The 18,466-nt window shown below is 42.8% G+C and overlaps 1 protein-coding gene and 1 long non-coding RNA gene across 5 annotated transcripts in view; one reads left to right on the top strand and one right to left on the bottom strand.

Moving 5' to 3' along the window:
- The window catches only part of LOC133245873 (uncharacterized), a 178,463-nt gene extending 160,629 nt beyond the window's left edge, over positions 1-17,834 (bottom strand). The window contains exon 1 of the long non-coding RNA XR_009735793.1: positions 15,057-17,834. This is a non-coding gene — a long non-coding RNA (uncharacterized LOC133245873). The remainder of the gene's footprint in view (positions 1-15,056) is intronic.
- The window catches only part of GLCCI1 (glucocorticoid induced 1), a 107,255-nt gene continuing 103,330 nt past the window's right edge, over positions 14,542-18,466 (top strand). For all 4 annotated transcript variants that reach the window (XM_061413536.1, XM_061413538.1, XM_061413537.1 and 1 more), the window contains exon 1: positions 14,542-15,092. In XM_061413536.1, the coding sequence (XP_061269520.1) occupies positions 14,636-15,092 (457 nt within the window). In that variant the 5' untranslated portion in view covers positions 14,542-14,635. The remainder of the gene's footprint in view (positions 15,093-18,466) is intronic.

Raw genomic sequence — 18,466 nt, forward strand, 5'->3', positions numbered from 1 at the left:
TTAGGAGTCTGTAGGCTTTGGCTGTGAAAGCTGTAATTACCAATGTTTGAAAGACATCTGTGAGGGTGAGGATACGGAGAAGATAAGCCAAAAGTAAGATATATAATTACCACACCCTGTCTTCCTATCAGGAACTCGGGGTGTTTAAAGCAAATTAGGACCTTGTAGACAGCCCTTCTCCTATCAGGGTGCATCATCAGGTTGCTTGGCAATTAGGTAATCAATCTCTTAGGCAGGAAGTGTCCGCTCTCACATACACGATCAGCTGATAGGTCCTTCAAAGACCAGGGGTGGAAAAGATCCATGCTTCTCTGTTATTTACTCAACATATCCCTGACTCTCTTTCTATACAGGCAGTTTTTATTCAGAGGAAAGAACACTGGGCCTGCAGTCAGGAGAGCTGATTTCTAGTTCTGAATCTCTCATGAGCTGTGACCCCAGCCAAGGCTTCAAGCCTCAATTTCCCCGTTTGTAAAATGGAAGTCATATAACTACTTCACACAAGGATTGCATATAAAAAGGTCCTACTTACGAAAGGTCTTTAAAAATACTATGAAATTTCTAGAAAAGAAAAAACCATGGAGAATCACACCATTTCTTTGGAATGCTGAATATTTGTTTTGGTTTTCATCTCTAGCTGAATACTGAACATATATATTTTTGATATTTATGAGTTTGTTGAATGCCCAGCTCCACTATGAATAGCTATGACTGGGAAATATTGAGAGAAATTACAAGATGTCTTATTATTGATAATTAAAACAAAGGAACTAATTCTTTCAAAGGTAAGGGTAGCTTAGATCTGACTCACAGTTCTCTACTCAGACTGGTTTTTCTTAGATTTTCTTCAAGGAAAACTCCTTAAAAGTTTTGCAAGAATAAGTGAGGTGAGATTGGCCCTTGAGTAAGGAAAGGGGGCAGCTAAAGCCTAAAGCTTCTTTCTCAGCAACAAATTTAAGTGCCTTGTTTATTTTCATGTGATTAAGTGACATTTGTATAAATACCTTATTGAGTAATGGTGCTGTGGCAAAACTGAAGTTTATGTAGGACACTGCTCCACCCAAGGCGAGCGATTAGAGCAGGTATGTAACCTAAGTCCCCGTCGGCTTCTCCATTGAACCCTGAGTAAGTAGTACTAGGAGGGAAGACCAGTGTGGGCCACGTGACGTGGCTGAGGTGGGAATACAGGGCAGGAGAAGCCTCTCTGAATGAATGAAGGAAGTGTGAGGGGTGACAGGGAGACTAACAGCTGAAAATTGATTCTGACTATTGATGGCAGTCTATCGAGTTAATGCAAATTAAGGTGGCATGAGATTTGTTTTTTAAAAAGCCTTTTCCCCATGCAGTGTAATAATAACCATCTTATTTTAAATGTAGCCAAGAAGGGCTGTGTTTGCTCATGTGATCCAGTTTCCACACTTCCCACACCTGGGGAAGTATCAGCTAATATTGATTTAGCACTAATTTATACCTGATGGTCAGAGTCAACTAGGAGAGAGGAAAACTGGTACAAATTAGTGAGGCCCTGTGGTCCCTGAAAGTGGTCTGGGGCTCAAATGTTGTATATCAATACAAATCACCCCTTCTGGGAGGGAATGGAAAAAATATTTTAAGCAGATCTGAATCTGCTCTTAATGGCTCTACTGCTGTCGGGCTAAAGATCTCCTTTAAGAATGCTAGGAATGGGTAAGATCAAGTTACATTCTTAGATTTTTATTATGTTTAGCTTATTAATTTGGGAGCTAAGCAAACTAGAAGCAGAACAGGCTTTAAAATACCTGACTTGTTACTGTATTATGAGTAATCACTGTTAGCTGGTTTATTCCATTTACCTTTTCCTCAGTGAAATTCTCCATAATAAAGAAATAACCATAAACTACTCTTATATTTAAGTACTGCTGTAGCTTATTCAGAACCATAGAATTAGATACCTATCCTTTGAAAACTGTTTTATTTGAGTAATTTCCATAAATTGATGTCAGTTATCTATTTTTGTTTGAATTATATTTTGCTAAACACTAATATTTAGGGCCTGTGATTAAATTTGGGGAACTTTTATTCATTTCTAATCAACAGTTCCCCAAATTTGCCTAATCATATACATCACTCAGGGAACTTGTAAAAAACTATCCACTTCTACCCCTCCTGCTCCCAGACCTGCCAAATTTAGACTCTACAGGGTACAAGGCTGAAATCTGTTTTTCAGGAAGGTCCCAAGAATGCCTCATGAGCTATATGTTTGAAAAATAGCTGTGCCCTTGTTGTATTCCTGATGATGTTAGAACTCTTCAGACCCCAATATTCCCTTTTGCCTACCCCACTCCTCAGTGACTGTAGGCTTTTTTCTGTTCTACCCCACCTAAGAGATAAGGCACGTCCCCACCAACCGCTGTGGCCCTCGGCAGTGAGTCCCCACTGCAGTGGTGGTAGACAGCATCAACCATCTTGGGGAGAGAGGTGATGGAGCAAAGGGATAGAAGTGTAGTCTGGAAAAGTCTTCCCAGAGACTCCCCTTGACAAGCAGTTGTAGAAGACATTGGTACCTCCTCGAATGGCCATGTTCAACCTCCTTTTTGCTAAATAAAATTTTTCTTTCCCTTCACTCTCTTATCTTCCCTTCATCCTGTAATGGAAGGGAAAACACTATTCTATTTTTGTCAGACTTGTGCTGTTGATCAAATCCTCTACTGCCTCATAGAAACTAAATCTCTTAATCTTCCTCATTCAAACTTTTTCTCTTTTGGCTTCCATTAGCCCATCAATAGATGTTTCTTCCCTATTCTTTTTAAACTAAAGCTTTTTATACTTGTTTGGACTCCACTGAACCTCAAGATCTCATTTTACTTCATACCTTATGTTTATTGTCAAATTTCTCAGAAAGAGAACTCTATATTAGTTGCATTCATTTTCTCACCATTCTCATCAACCCAACTGTACCCTGGCTCCTGCAGAGCCACATTTTATGGACACTGCTGGTGTGAAGATTACCAGTGATGAGATCCAATGATTTTCCTTAGCCCCTAACATTCTTCTCCGTCTAACAGCTTTTGACATTGCTGATCACCGCATCCTTCAAAAAAACACTAATCAACTAGTGATCATGGAATTGTAAGGACAGAATCTTATTCAAATAATTGAAACAATAAGGGGAAGGGTAATTTAAGACCACAGAAACTCTTACAGAAAGTGTAATATCACTGCACCAAGCTTAGAATTAGGAACCAGAAACCTATCATGCATGCTAAGTCGCTTCAGTCATGTCTGACTCTTTGTGACTCCATGGACTATATGTAGCCCTCCTACAGTCTACATGGATGTAAACCCATGGACTATAGGCTCCTCTGTCCATGGGATTCTCCAGGCAAGAACACTGGAGTGGACTGCCATGTCCTCCTCCAGGGAACCTATCAGTAAGCAATAAAGTTTTAACAAATTCTTGGGCACCTGCTGTATTCTAGGCACTGTGTCAAGTGACCAAGTAGTGAATAGAAGAGACAAGGTCTCTGCCTTTAGACACTTTACAATCTAGTGGAGAAGGCAATGGCAACCCACTCCAGAACTCTTGCCTGGAAAATCCCATGGACGGAGGAGCCTGGTGGGCTGCAGTCCATGGGGTTGCTAAGAGTCAGACATGATTGAGTGACTTCACTCTCACTTTTCACTTTCATGCCTTGGAGAAGGACATGGCAATCCACTCCAGTGTTCTTGCCTGGAGAATCCCAGGGACAGGGGAGCCTGGTGGGCTGCCATCTATGGGGTCGCACAGAGTCAGACACAACTGAAGTGACTTAGCAGCAGCAGCAGGGAAGGCTTATATCAACAGGTAAACAAATATGTATTTACACTGTGTAATGAGCTCTACAGATGAAACAAACTGACCTTGTGATACATTATTATAGGTTATTACTCGTACTCCTCAGAAAGGACACTCTACAGACATGGCAGTTAAACAGATCTGAAGACTGTGAGGGAGCCAGTCAGGGAAGCTGAGAAGCCGGATTATGGAAGGAGTGTTTTAGGCTGAGGATACACGTGTGAAGGTCCTGCAGGGGTGTTTCAGGGGAAATGAAAGAAGGCCACTGTGGCTGGAATCTGAAGGGTGGGGGGAGAATAGAGCAAGGTGAGGTTGGAGAAGGAAGCAGACCTTTAAAGCTATTTAAAGGAATTTGGATCTCAGTGCAAAGTAATTGGAAGACATCAAACAGATTTAAGTAGGAAATAAGAGGGTCCAATGTAGTTCCAAGCTTACCCTGACTAATTAGCAGAAAACAGATGAAAGGTGGCAAGGGTAGAAGGTAGACCAGTTGGCAGCTACAACGATAACTCAGGCAAGAGATGATGGCAGTTTGGATTAAGGTGGTAGCAGAGGAGATGGATAGACCTGGATGGATTAGGTGTCTGTTCATGAGGAGCAAATAAAAGGACCAGCTGATGGGTTAGAGTTGGGGAAGGAGAGTGGAAAAAAAACAAAATCAAGAATGTTGCCTGGGTAGTCTTGCTTAGAGTAACTGAGTGGATGGTGATACCATGTACTGAAGTGGAGAAAAAATGAAGATAGGGAGGGGAGGAAAGGGATACAGAAATTTAGAGTTTTAGTTCTATTTCAGATACTTTAATTTCATATATTCATGGAGACTTGACATGTCATATAGGCAAATGAGTACCTGGAAACAGAATTTGGAGGAAGTGTCTACACTGTGGAGATAAATTTGGGAGTTTGTTACCATTTTATAGCATTTAAAGCTATGGGAAGGACATAGATTACCAAGGAGGTGAGTTCATAGAGAAGAAAGCAGAGAATGGATCCCAGTTTCTAGAGGCCACTAGAGGAGGAAATCTTCCCTGGTGGCTCAGAGGTTAAAGCATCTGCCTGCAATGTGGGAGACCTGGGTTCAATCCCTGGGTTGGGAAGATTCCCTGGAGAAGGAAATGGCAACCCACTCCAGTATTCTTGCCTGAAGAATCCCATGGACAGAGGAGCCTGGTGCGCTATAGTCCACGGGCTCGAAAAGAGTCGGACACGACTGAGCGACTTCACACACACACACAGAGGAGGAAAAATCCCTGAAGGTCACTAACAGCAGTGGTTAGAGAAGTAGGAGACAGATCAGCCGACAGAAGCAATTTTTTAAAAAAGAAGTTGAACCTGACCAACAGTGTTGAAAACTGCTAAAAGTTGGAGTAGGAGGCTAAGGTTCAAGGAACACCCACTGGGCCTGGCATTAAGGAGGCTGCTGACAACACTGATTAGCAGTTTCCACTGGCATGGCCGGAGTGAAAGTCTGAGTCGAGTAGATTTAAGAGCAAATCCGAGTTAACTTGCCGACATCTTTCTCAAGAACGGTTATTGTGAAGGAATCAGAGAATTAGTACTATAGATGGAGAGGGACAGCATAAGAATCTTTTTTTTTTTTTAATGTTGGGATAGAGCATATTCATACATAGTGGATGGAGTGAAATGGCAACCCACTCCAATATTCTTGCCTGGAAAATTTCATGGACAGAGCAGCCTGGCGGGCTGTAGTCATGAGGTTGCAAAGAGCTGGACACAACTGAGCACAGATGCATACATGTTCAGGATAATCAAGAATCTGATGATTTACAAGAGGAAGGGGAATTACTGAAGAAACGAAGCCCCTAAGAAGGAAAGAGGGGAAGGGATTTAAATCACAAGTAGAGGAATGGGTTTTGATAGGAGAGGAGAAAATACCACTTTTAACAGAAAGGAAGGTCTGGTCCAAGTGCCAAAGGATTTGTAGATTTGATGGTAGGAGTATACTGGAATTGTATTAGGGGTAGGCAGGTGTGGGGATGGTTTTAGAACATTGAACAAGTCATTATGGGAAAATAAACATACTCCCAGTCTCTCTCTCTCAGGTCACCTGTTCTCATTTCTATTTTCTGAAAGTCACTTCATTCTTTTCTTTCAGAAGTCAGGTTTCTTCCGCTTCTCCATTTCTGTGAAAGAAGATGGCCACCCCATGCACAAGTCTCTGTGATCACCCAGTTCATGCCCTTAATAGGATCACTCAGTTCATGCCCTTAATAGAATAACACTGTATTTCTTAATTCCAAATTTCCAGGGGAGAAAATTTGATTGGTCCAGGTTTGGTCAGTTATCGAACTCAGGTCAAGCCAGCCATGGTCAGAAGAACAAGGTCACTGTGTACAAACACAGCCGTCAGGCCTAAGCCCTCTCTGTGTTGGGGGAGGACTAATTCTTAGAGAAGGGGTTGTGAGCTCCCAGATCCCCAGAGGCATCTACCAAACATCCTCCGAGACCCCGAACTCTAATTAAGAAGTGCTTCCTAGTTTTGCTGTCTTTGGTTTGTTTGTTTACATATCCTCCTCCACTAATGCATAATCTCCCCACATTTTGTCCTTAATCCTCTTTTTCTTTACTGCTATACTTTGTTCCCTTGCCAACTTCATTTGTGTCCATGGCTTCAACTACAAAATGTGCATGGATAACCTCTCCCAGACCCCAAACCAAACCTCTGCTCTTCTCAACTATCATTTAAAAACTGTCTTTAAGAACTCTAAAATATTCTCCCCCCCACCCCTTGTATCGATATGAGATGATGAATGTTAGCTAAACTAGTTACTGTAATCACTTCATAACATAGGCAAGTCAAGTCTTGATGCCGTAACCCTTAAACTTATACAGTGCTGTATGTCAATTATATCTCAATAATACAAAGGGAAAAACTGTCTCCCCATGAATGTCCTCTGGTTCCCTTATTTGTAACTGAACTCATTATTTTTTCCCAACCCTACTCCTTCCCTTGGCTCCCTGTTCCTATTAAAGCCACAACTATCCTCTTAGGCATCCAAGCCTGAAACTTCAGAGCTGTCTGACCTCCTACTTTCAAGGTCCATCAGCTGAGAAGGAGTATCACTTGCACCTTTTCCCCCTCTGCATGTCCCCTCTCACTCCCCTAACTCTTGTTACCTAAACTTCCACAGACTCTTCTCAAAGTCTACTATCATCTTCCAGTTTGCAGTCTCCATCCAAGTTGTAGACTCTTTTTGCATTAATCTTCATAAAGCCCAGCCTCTTTCATGTCCCCCCCCCCCCAATTTAAGAATCTTCAACAGTTCCTCTTGCAAACTCAATAAAGTGCAACCTCCATGACATGTCATGACATGTCATCAACAGACCAAGCCTTATCTTCAATCAGTCGAGGCAGGCTGCTCGATCATCTCCTAACACATCCTCTGTTTTCCTGGTGACAAGACTTCTTCACACTCTTTCCTGAAGCCGTTCCTCAAAAGTGATCTTTCCCTCCCATTACTTCTATTTGCTTTATCTGCATAGCTCCTATGGAAGCCATGCTAGTTTAGACATGGTTTCTCCTTTATTTGTAGAAATATCTTTTTGCCTCTGCTGCTGCTGCTGCTGCTGCTGCTAAGTCGCTTCAGTCGTGTCCGACCCTATGCGACCCCATAGATGGAAGCCCACCAAGCTCCCCCATCCCTGGGATTCTCCAGGCAAGAACACTGGAGTGGGTTGCCATTTCCTTCTCCAATGCATGAAAGTGAGAAGTGAAAGTGAAGTCGCCCAGTCGTGTCCGACTCTTAGCAACCCCATGGCCTGCAGCCCACCAGGCCCCTCCATCCATGGGATTTTCCAGGCAAGAGTACTGGAGTGGGGTGCCATTGCCTTCTCCATTTTGCCTCTGATGGATTTCAATTTACCAAAGTGTGAGAACAGGTGCAGCCCTTACAGAGTATACAACAGTGTCTTACTTTGAAGGTATTTAAAACAACAGTGTCTTACTTTGAAGGTATTTAATAAGTAACTTGATGAGGAGTTACTAAGGCCTGATGCTAGTAGTATTGCTATTAAATCCTCATACAGGCTTATTAAATATATTAATATGAACCTTTTCAACAGGATATTGGGGAGGCCACTGGAACTTATGCATTACAAACATTTAATAATTAAAAAAATTTCTCTGCTGATGAATTGATGGCCCTTTAACAACAGTCATTCAACACACTTATGTGGTAAAAAGTAAGCTTCAGCCACATAGGAGGAAATTAATCAATGGCAAATTTTAATTACTCTAAACTCTCATTGAAAAAATAGTACTGTGATAATCAAGTACAGTCTTTTCATAGGATCACAATTGCTCTCATATATTGTTGACACTGTGTTTGGAACTAAAACAAATGAAATGTCACAGCAAAGAGAGAATATTTCCAGTTTCCTGGTCCCAAAATCTATTTAGCCTCTGAATGTGCTGGGTTTGTAGAATATAATCTCTTAGTTAAATGATAAAATCCTACTTACGTATACCAGCTTAGGGGATGTGCGCCTGGCATCATAGTTGGGGACAGGAATTGCTTTGAAGATGAAAGCTGAAAAACTGGTGGTCCTCCTCACTATTTTCTATCCAGGTAATAATAGTTGCATCCTTTACTCTTTTGATATTTACCAGTTAAAAAAGAAAATATCCCTGACTTTTATTGCTTCTTCTGAACTTTTAAAATCCAAAGCATAAGGGAAAATCCCTTGACATTAGTCTTAGCAAGGATTTTATGGATATGACACTCAAAGCACCACAACAAAAACAGAATAAACCAGTGAAACTACATCAAACTAGAAGGCGTTCTACACAGCACAAGACACAATCAACAAAATGAAAAGTCAACCTAGATCACGGGAGAAATATTTGCAAATAACATATTTCAATGGGAGTTAATACCGCAAATATACAAGCAACTCATATGAAAGCAAAGAAAGAAAGAAAAACACAACGAACAATCCACTTAAAAATGGGCAAAGGATCTGGGCAGAGATTTTTTTCTGAAGAAGATATTCAAATGGTCAACAGGTACATGAAAAGGTGTTCAACATCACTCATCAGAGAAATGCAAATTACAACCACACTGAGCTACCTCCTCACTGTTAAAGTGGGTATTATGAAAAAGACAAGAAATAATAAGTACTGCTGCTGCTGCTGCTAAGTCGCTTCAGTCGTGTCCGACTCTGTGCGACCCCATAGACGGCAGCCCACCAGGCTCCCCTGTCCCTGGGATTCTCCAGGCAAGAACACTGGAGTGGGTTGCCATTTCCTTCTCCAATGCATGAAAGCGAGAAGTAAAAGTGAAGTCGCTCAGTCGTGTCCGACTCTTAGCGACCCCATGGACTGCAGCCTACCAGGCTCCTCCGTCCATGGGATTTTCCAGGCAAGAGTACTGGAGTGGGGTGCCATTGCCTTCTCCGAATAAGTACTGTGGAGGATATAAAGACTTAGGAACCCTTGTGCACTGTTGGTGGGACTGTAAATTGATGCAGCCACTACTTAAAACATTACAAGTTATAAAACATTACAAGTTACTAAAAAACTTAAAAATAGAACTACCATATGATCCAGCAATCCTACTTCTGGGTACATAGCTGAAGGAAATGAAATCAATCTCTCCAAGAGATATGTGTACTTCCATGTTTGCACTATTTACAGCAGCCAAGATATGAAAACAACCTCAGTGTCCATTAATGAATGAACGGATAACAAATGTGACATATATACACAAAGGAGTATTACTCAGTCATAAAAAGAATGAAATTCTGCCATTTGTGTCCACACAGATGAACCTTGAAGGCGTTACAAGAGAAGTCAGTCAGATGGAGAAAGACAAACACTATATGATCTCACTTATATGTGGAATCTAGAAAAAAAAATCCAAACTTGTATAAATAGAGAACAGGAACAGGGGCTGGAGGGCAATGGGTGAAGATGGTCAAAGGTACAAACTTCTAGGTATAAGATGAATACATTCTGGGGATATAATGTGAGGTATAGAGGTTATTTTTTAACAATACTAAATTGAATATTTAAAAGTTGCTAAGAGAATAGATTTTAAAAGTTCTCATCATAAAAAATTTTGTAACTATGTGAGGTGATGGATGTGTTAACTAACCTTATGATGTTATTTTCCACTAAGTAGCAAATCATTACATACCTTAAACTTACACAATGTTTTATGTCAATTACTTCTGCTGCTGCTACTGCTAAGTCGCTTCAGTCGTGTCCGACTCTGTGAGACCCCAGAGATGGCAGCCCACCAGGATCCCCCGCCCCTGGAATTCTCCAGGCAAGAACACTGGAGTGGGTTGCCATTTCCTTCTCCTTATGTCAATTACATCTCAATAAAGCTGGGGCTGGGGGGAAGAAACAAAGTAAGATGATTATTATTTTCATGAAATGTTCCTTTCTGCTTAAATGTATGTATTTTTCGGTTCCCTCACACAGGCCTCTTGAGAATAACTGCTCCCAATAGAGAGATAGAACTAATTACATATCAGCAGATGTCATTCTCTAACTGATGCTCCTCAACTGGCCTCTGTCAATTTCAGTTGGTTATTTTTTTCTACAGATTTCAACTGCCTTTTCTCCATTATCAATTTCATTCTCCACTTTCAACATCAGATGAGCCTACAAGAGCCACGAGGACTAGTATTTTTTACTCTGCCTTTATAACGATCACAATACAAGATACGCTTTCCTTTTGAATGCTGGCCCCAATGTGAGTATCTGTATAGTTTACAGAAGCCACATGGAACATTTTTCTACCTTGTGGCTATGCCTCTACAACAGTGATACACATACACTTGTTATTGTCAATTTTGTTTTCTGATGAAAGGTGCAATTTAGTCTTTGGAACAAGCACTGATTAAAATTTGCTACCCTTTTAAAAACATTGAGCAAATATTGTCTACCGGGTACCAAGCACTACTATGGAGATTCAGCAATAATAAAACTGATAAAAAGTCTTGCCTTCATGGTGTATTCTGCACGGACAGAATAAAAAATAATTACAATATACAATGTGTGGATGGTAATCTGGGAAAGAAAAGTATGACAGAGAGTAGGGACCATCTCGGGGTGCTTGCAATTTTCAAAAGAGTTTTCAGAAAAGCTTTCATTGTGAAGGGGATGACATCTGAGTAGAGACCTGGGGGAACTGAGGGAGCAAGCCATGTGGGTAACTGGGGCAAGAACTCCTCAGGCAGAGAGAGCACCTAATGCAAAGGCACACGTAGGCTGTCACAAGCAGTAAGGAGTTTTACTGTAAGCATCTGCCAGGGACAAATATTCAGGCAAGGCTCTTTTTGTTGTTGCTATAAAGAATCCACCTACAAGAGAGTTTAATCAGCTTAAGCTGAACATCAGTGCAGATCTGTTTAGTGTTTTCTCTCAGCCATGACCTCATTTCTAACGCTGACAGCTTGGACTGCCTCTTACATTTGGTTGGGCCTTGGATGCACAGCCTGGCAAACGTGGACGAAACTAGAAGAGGGGGGTTCTGGTAGCTCTGTAGGCCCGATGGTTATCTCGTTCTCTTTTCACACGGTACTGCATATTAATCAGACACAGCCAATGATTCCAAGTTTTAATGTAACCTAATGGGTATTGCAGCCCATTACCATATATGAATCAAGAAGTAAGTGTACCAGAGTTCTACCTCAGATAAGCTAATGGTGAGACCTGTTCCACGAATAACTAAGACACAGGTTACTGAGGACAAAGATGTTTCCTCTGCCACCTGATTGTGCTTTCAGTGGTGTCTTCTTCCAGGCAGGACAACACAAAAAAAGAGGTTATTATCAATATTAACATTTACAGAATTTACAGGGATTGTTACACTTATATTCAACAAACAGAGATAATCCATACTGGGTGTATGATTCCATACCTAGCACAGTCTGATAACAACAATGCTCTTCTAGCCTAGAAATTCACACTTCCTTCTAAGGGGTTTCCAATTTACTGGGGAGTATGTTTTCCTAAAACTTAAATTTATACCCTTGGAGCCCACTCCCATCCTCACTAAGAAGAAAATGCTATTAAGACCTCAACATGTGGACATTTGAAAGCAGATGCTGGGTTTAGTTTATTTTAGCCCAGCTTTCATTTGTTTAGAGACTCGATTCTTAACACATAGAGATCCATATTTATTTCATGAGAACAAAGGTTTAAGAGATGACCAAGCTATCTTTAGTAAAGAGGTGACTGAACATCTAAATAGGTCATGATGACTTGATGACTTACCAGCAACTAAAAATAGTATTTTAAGATCATACTAGTTCTCTTTGTGTGTCATTTAGATTTGTTTTGGATATTTAACTTGGTATGATAGTTTTGAACAAATACAGAAAGCCTTTAAAAGGTATGTTGTTTTAGATCCAAATCAAGTATTGATTGGAAAAGACCCTGATGCTGGGAAAGGTTGAGGGCATAAGGAGAAGGGGATGACAGAGGATGAGATGGTTGGATAGCATCATTGACTCTATGGCCACGAGTTTGAGTAAGCTCTGGGAGTTGGTGATGGACAGGGAAGCCTGGCGTGCCGCAGTTCATGGGGTCTCAAAGAGTTGGACACGACTGAGAGACTGAACTGAAGTATTGATCGTTATGGCTGTGGCTTGGTATAAATTTAGAATTATTGTAATCTAAAGCATTGAGTTTGTTTCCAGAGATAACATTTCTATAATGAAACCATGCTGTAATCAAATCAACAACTTGGATATTTTCCAGCAATTTTTAAAAAACTTTATTCATTTTAATCTGTCAATTTTTGTTCTTGATATTCCAAAAAAGTCATCAGAAAGAAGCCATTTATCATTCTTTTTCCTCATGAAGGAATTCAATTTCCTAATGAATGAGGAAATCTTTTATTTTAGATGGAAAAAAATACTACAATAGGTCAATTATACCAAATTTTAACGAGTAAAAATTTTACTGTATTCATAATTAATATATTATTCTGGAAAGCAAACATATATGAACACAGTGGTGATAATAATAGTATCTACGTTGTGGATTATAGAAGGATTGAAGGCGTTAACACATACAACAGTCTTAGAACAATGACCGACACATGAAATGTTCAATAACTGTTCACTATTATTCTAGTATGTGATAAAGTGAGGAACTATCAGCAGTCTTAATGGGTGCAATTCTTGCATTTTTACAGAAAAAGTGGGTTTCATCCACTTTTTACAGAACCGGGTATACTTTCTTTTCTGAGGACACAAGGAAGCTGAGAAGGATGGCCCCTCTAAGTGAAACCGATCTCTGCATTTAGTGCCGAAAATCAGAGGAAGCGTGTCACTGTGGGCAGACACCAAGAGTAGATCAATCTGACCCCCCAGTTATGCTTTTCTTATCTCATGGAAACTAAGGGAGGTTATCTGATTAGACCCATCAATCAATTGTTCCTTAAGGTTTAAGCAGGAACAATTTAGGGGTAAACTTAGGTTCCTGGTAGTCATCTAAAATCTTTGTATCCCTTCAGTTTCACTGCAGAATAAAAACGAAATTTACCACAGTGTATTGTTACATCAAGTCTGGTACTTCTCCCAAGAGGGCATCTGCTTCTGGGAAAGACAACAGCGTACCCTCCATTAATGTATTTAACTGATGGTGTAATGATGTACAACTCCTTGTTGACTCTTGCAATTCCAAGTTATTATCTTGGAACAGAAGATTTGACTCTTTTCACTCCATAGGTTAACTGTAAAAGTATCCACTCAGTGTTTAATCCAACTCCCACACATTGCTTCTGATGCCCTGAAGTTCTTTCGATTAGTCTGCTCGCTGCAAAACCTCAGATTACTAAAGTTAGAGAGAAAGGGATGGATTCTAAAAACATCCCACTATCAGAACAGGTGTACTTGTAAAGTCAAATTTGCCTGATGTACCCTCTGTCTCATATTGTACAATCGGCCCTGGAGGGTGGAGCCCTCGTAACCTGCTTCCTCGGGTGTACGCGTGTCTGTGGGTGTTGGGGCAGGACACGTACGGACCCACTCTCCCAAAGCAGCCCAATCAAAGTCCCCCTCTCACCTCAAAGGCTGTCAACTCTCACGCCCCTCCTTGCGCGCACAGCCCCCTCCTCCCTCTTCCACCCCTTCATATCCCGCCTCCAGAGTAGGACACCCACTTTCATTGGCAGATACTCTTCTCACTCCTATCCTGAAACCAATCACTACAGCGTTGGTGGAGAAGGACGGAGCCAATGGGAATGCTCGTTGCGGCAGCTGCCGGTCCCGAGCGCCGGGAGGCGGTGCCGGGGGCGGGGTACAGCTTAGGGGTTAGTTGCCTTTTGGAGTGAGGAGAGGGCAGAAGCGGCGGCGGCGGCGGCGTTTGCGGTGGCGCGGCTCCGCGGAGAGCCGGGCACCTCGAGGCCCTTTTCCCCCTACCCTGGTCCCCAAAAGCAGGGGTCCAAGCCCTCTTTGCAGCTACCGGCCTCTCCCGCGCGTGCAGCCCCGCGAGTCGGCGTGATCCGGCCGGTTGCCCCTCTCCCCTGTCAGCGCGATGCCCGGGGCGGCGGCGGCGGCTTCGGGCTCCTTGCGGCCCCGGCCGTGACCGCCACAGCGAGCCCGGCCGGGCGGTTGGGGCCGTTGGACGTTTGTTTTCGCAGCTTTCCCCTCCCCCTTCGCCGAGGCGGCGGGGGTGCGCGTTGGGAAGGGGGAGCCGGGAGACTCCTCCCCCTCCCCGATACCCCCGCCCCTCCCCCTTACACACTCGCACGCACTATCGCGCCGGCTCCCACACGCTCGCGCGCCTCCCGCTCCGCGCCTCGGTGTCGGCCGGCGTCGTCCCGGGCCCGCGGAGCCACCATGTCCACTGCCGCCTCCTCTTCCAGTTCCTCTCAGACCCCTCATCCCCCGCCGCAGAGGATGCGGCGCAGCGCCGCGGGTTCCCCGCCCGCCGCCCCCGCCGCCGGCAGCGGGAACGGTGCAGGCGGCGGCGGTGGCGGCGGTGTGGGCTGCGCCCCAGCTGCGGGAGCCGGCCGGCTGCTGCAGCCCATCCGCGCCACGGTGCCCTACCAACTCCTGCGGGGCAGCCAGCACAGTCCCACGCGCCCGCCCGCCGCCGCCGCCGCCGCCTCGCTGGGCAGCCTCCCGGGGCCCGGCGCGGCCCGCGGCCCCAGCCCGCCCAGCCCGACGCCGCCGCCAGCCGCGGCCCCAACCGAGCAGGCGCCGCGGGCCAAGGGCCGCCCGAGACGGTCCCCCGAGAGCCACCGGAGGAGCAACTCACCTGAGCGACGGAGCCCCGGCTCGCCCGTCTGCAGAGGTAGCGAGCCCAACCCTTCCGTCCTCCCGGGCTACGTCTCCCTTCCCCGACGGTGCCCTCCGTGGAAACTTCAGCCTCTCCGGGCTTCTCTTTGCTAGTGCATTATCGAAGGTGTGAAAGTGGCTTTGGGAACCTCACCCCTCTGCGGTCGCTGCGGGGCTTGGAGGAGCGGACTGCAGAGCAACTTTTATTTGACCCTTCTGCCTCCCCTTCAGCTTTTATCTACCATCACACGCCTGCATCGAAAGGTTTTTCAGTTTAAGAGCTGATTAGCTCACTCCTGTGTTTGCTGTTTGTAGTGGGGGAAGGAGGAGCTGGGTGAAACACTTTAAAAAAACACGCACACCAACTCCGGCAGCAGATAAGGTGGTGGTTGTAATCTCTACAGCCTCTTTGTGCTTTCCTACAAAGTTCCCATAATGTGTCTATGCCTACCGGGGTAATTTTTTTCTTTTTTGGAGGGGTGGAGGCACTAGTTATGATGTAAGGATATCCTGTTGGGTGTGTAGAGGGGACAGTTTTGGATGTGCAATTGAAGTGTATAGTGTTTGGTGTTTTTTTTTTTTTTGGTCTCCTTTTCTCTACTTTATATAGTCATATGCATCTGGGCGGTACTGCACTGAAAACAGTTTATGCCCAACTCAAGACTTGCATGGTAAATTTCTGAGGACCTATTTGTGGAGTGTGCTTACTTTTTTTCTTCCATTTGTAAGTACACTTAACAGTTCAGTTCAGCTATTAAAGGATCTCGAGTTTCTTTTCTGTTAGTTGTCAAAGGCAATGGAGACCTGGTGGATGCTGTCGGCTTCCCTTAATGTTTTGTGTTCTGGTGTGGTTTGGTTTATCTCTAGGGACATAGTGCATGATCTAGTTGAGTCCTGGGGGAGAAGAGGGAGATAAGCCAAAACAGGGATGTAAAGCTCATAAGGAAGAGAGGAGTAGTAGCTCATGTGATTAGATACCGGGTTAGGGTTACAGATGCTGCTGCTGCTGCTGCTTCTGCATTGTGGAGAGACCCTATCATACCGGTAACAGAGTGGAAAAATCTCTGCTTGGGAGGAAAACATTGTGGAGCTCTGTATGGTGTTTTATATGGTATGTGGAATTTTTTTCATGGTGTTTTCTCAATGAGGGTCTTAGACTTGGAGAAAGTGATTGTGTTAGTAAGATAGACTGCAGTTTGGGTGTTTTTGTTTTAGTGTTTCGGACCTGTAATTTGCATGTTGCTAAGGCCCTTGTTTTCAGACCACTTGATGGTGAAGGCAGGGTAGGATGTAGTGCAGTGGTATGTGTACAGGAGCACCAAGAAACACATCCTGTAATCTGTATGCACCAGAAGGAATTTGCTCCCCTACTCCTCCCCCAGGTCAAGCCAGCTGCAGAAACTGACATCCTCCAGCAAATCCTGAATGAATGAATGAAAACAACGTGATCGCCCTAATAATGACCACAACTGAACACACATCTTTGGCTGTATTTTACAGAAAAGGCCACCATTTTCTAACAGATTAATGCCATATGCGACTCCCTTGCTCATTTTCTAGAACTGTATGAAAGGAAAGGTAACAGAAAGAAAAGACGGCAGCAGTTACGTACATTTTTGAGTGATTTAGCTTCAACAGTATGTCCATTGGGTTTTGGGACTTTCTTTTAAGGACTAATATGAGAGCCATAAAATAAGCACTGCAGAAAGATTCTGTCCAGAGGGTTTTGTGGGCATAGTAAGAGTAGTTTGAGCAATTGCTGCAACAGTATGATGGCCATCTACTACCTCCTCCCCTTTTGCTGATAACCACTAACATCTTACAATAGATTGTAGTACAACTTGCTTTTTCTGCATCTTTCAAAAGTCTTAATTGATTAGGAATTACAAGGTCCATCATCAAGTAGTTTTAATAAAATTTGTGACCAGACTTAAACTGTCCTCTTTGTTGTAGTACGGCACATCTGAGTTTAATGCAATTTTAACACAATCATGATGAAAACGCTTCTCTGAGTCTAGTTGTGCAGGAGACAGATTTGCATCATCAGAGAGCTTGTACAGGGACTAGAGGAGGCCTTTCTGTTGGTTTTAACATCAAGTGGTTTGTCAGTTTCTTACATTGAAGTGATTTTGAATGTAGGCTCTTCTGCCCCCAGTTCGCTGATGATATTACGTTTATGTCACTTCTCCACATCCCGCCTTACTCCTCTCTACTCAAGTTAAAACTATAGAGCTAATCTTTTGTGTTTACTTTGCTATTTAAAATTCATACTATGAACAGTTGAACAATTTTTTCAAACGATTATCTACTCAGTTTCTTTTGAATTCTGCAAGGTTCTGACTTCAGTGGATTTTAGCCTCCACAGGTCAAGGCTCCTCCCGCTGCTGCTGCTGCTGCAGACACTGACATCACTATACTGCATGAATGAAAAACAACAACGTGCTCCATTGCTTGCTTTCCACCTCCTTCCTTTTCTGCACACTCCTGTGTGTGTGTGTGTGTGTGTATTTAAGACGGTATTGTGCTGCATTTAAAACTACATTTAAAAATGTTCAGTTAGGTAGCTAGTGGCTCAGGGTAGGCATTTAGTATAGAGGCATATTGTTTACAAAAAGCTTCAAGTGCTATGAGCATTTAGACTAGAGGTGACATAACAGCATTCGGTATTTTTTTATCTGCACTGGTAGCTATGGAAGAAAATACAGAAGCTGTAAACAGTTTTCTTTGTAGTTGTTTTACCAAGAAGTTATGAAACAACATGATTTCTAAACATGTTAGATCATTATCTCCCTCTGAAACATTCTTAATATGCATTTATAGGGTTAAGTCTAGAGTAATAAGTGATAATCAGATTATTTCACAAGGCTGAGAAAAAGCTGAATTATGTAAATAGGTACAGTTTTAATATGATATAATTTATAAAATTTAGCAGGAAGGTGTTAATTTTCTTTATTTTGTAGAACAGTTTTAGATAATTTAAATGGCTGTCATAATAGAAGATACATAAATCTCCAAACACCTTACTTTCTACAAATATCACCAAGTTTTATAAATTGAAACTATCTTGTTTATGCATATGGATCATATTTTTGTTTGCATTTTTAAAAATTTTAGTTTGCATTTTTAAAACTTCAAAGTTTGTTATTTATATTCATTTCTTTACTTCTGCCATTAGCAAAATGTCACCCTCCCCCTTGTTTAGTTCTGAAGGGTCTTGAAGTGGTGAATGACAAGCTACTGAATGCATCCTCAGGCTCCCTGTGATGTGTTTGTAATAGATGTAAAATCATAAAGTATTATGCAAATAGTTATTTTTTGTAATGTTAATATGTAAGTCTACCTTCGAGATAAATAGAACAACTCAAATGAGAATGTAACAGGATGTTAGTG

Source organism: Bos javanicus, chromosome 4, assembly GCF_032452875.1.
Source record: "Bos javanicus breed banteng chromosome 4, ARS-OSU_banteng_1.0, whole genome shotgun sequence".
In the NCBI taxonomy this organism is placed as follows: Eukaryota; Metazoa; Chordata; class Mammalia; order Artiodactyla; family Bovidae; genus Bos; species Bos javanicus.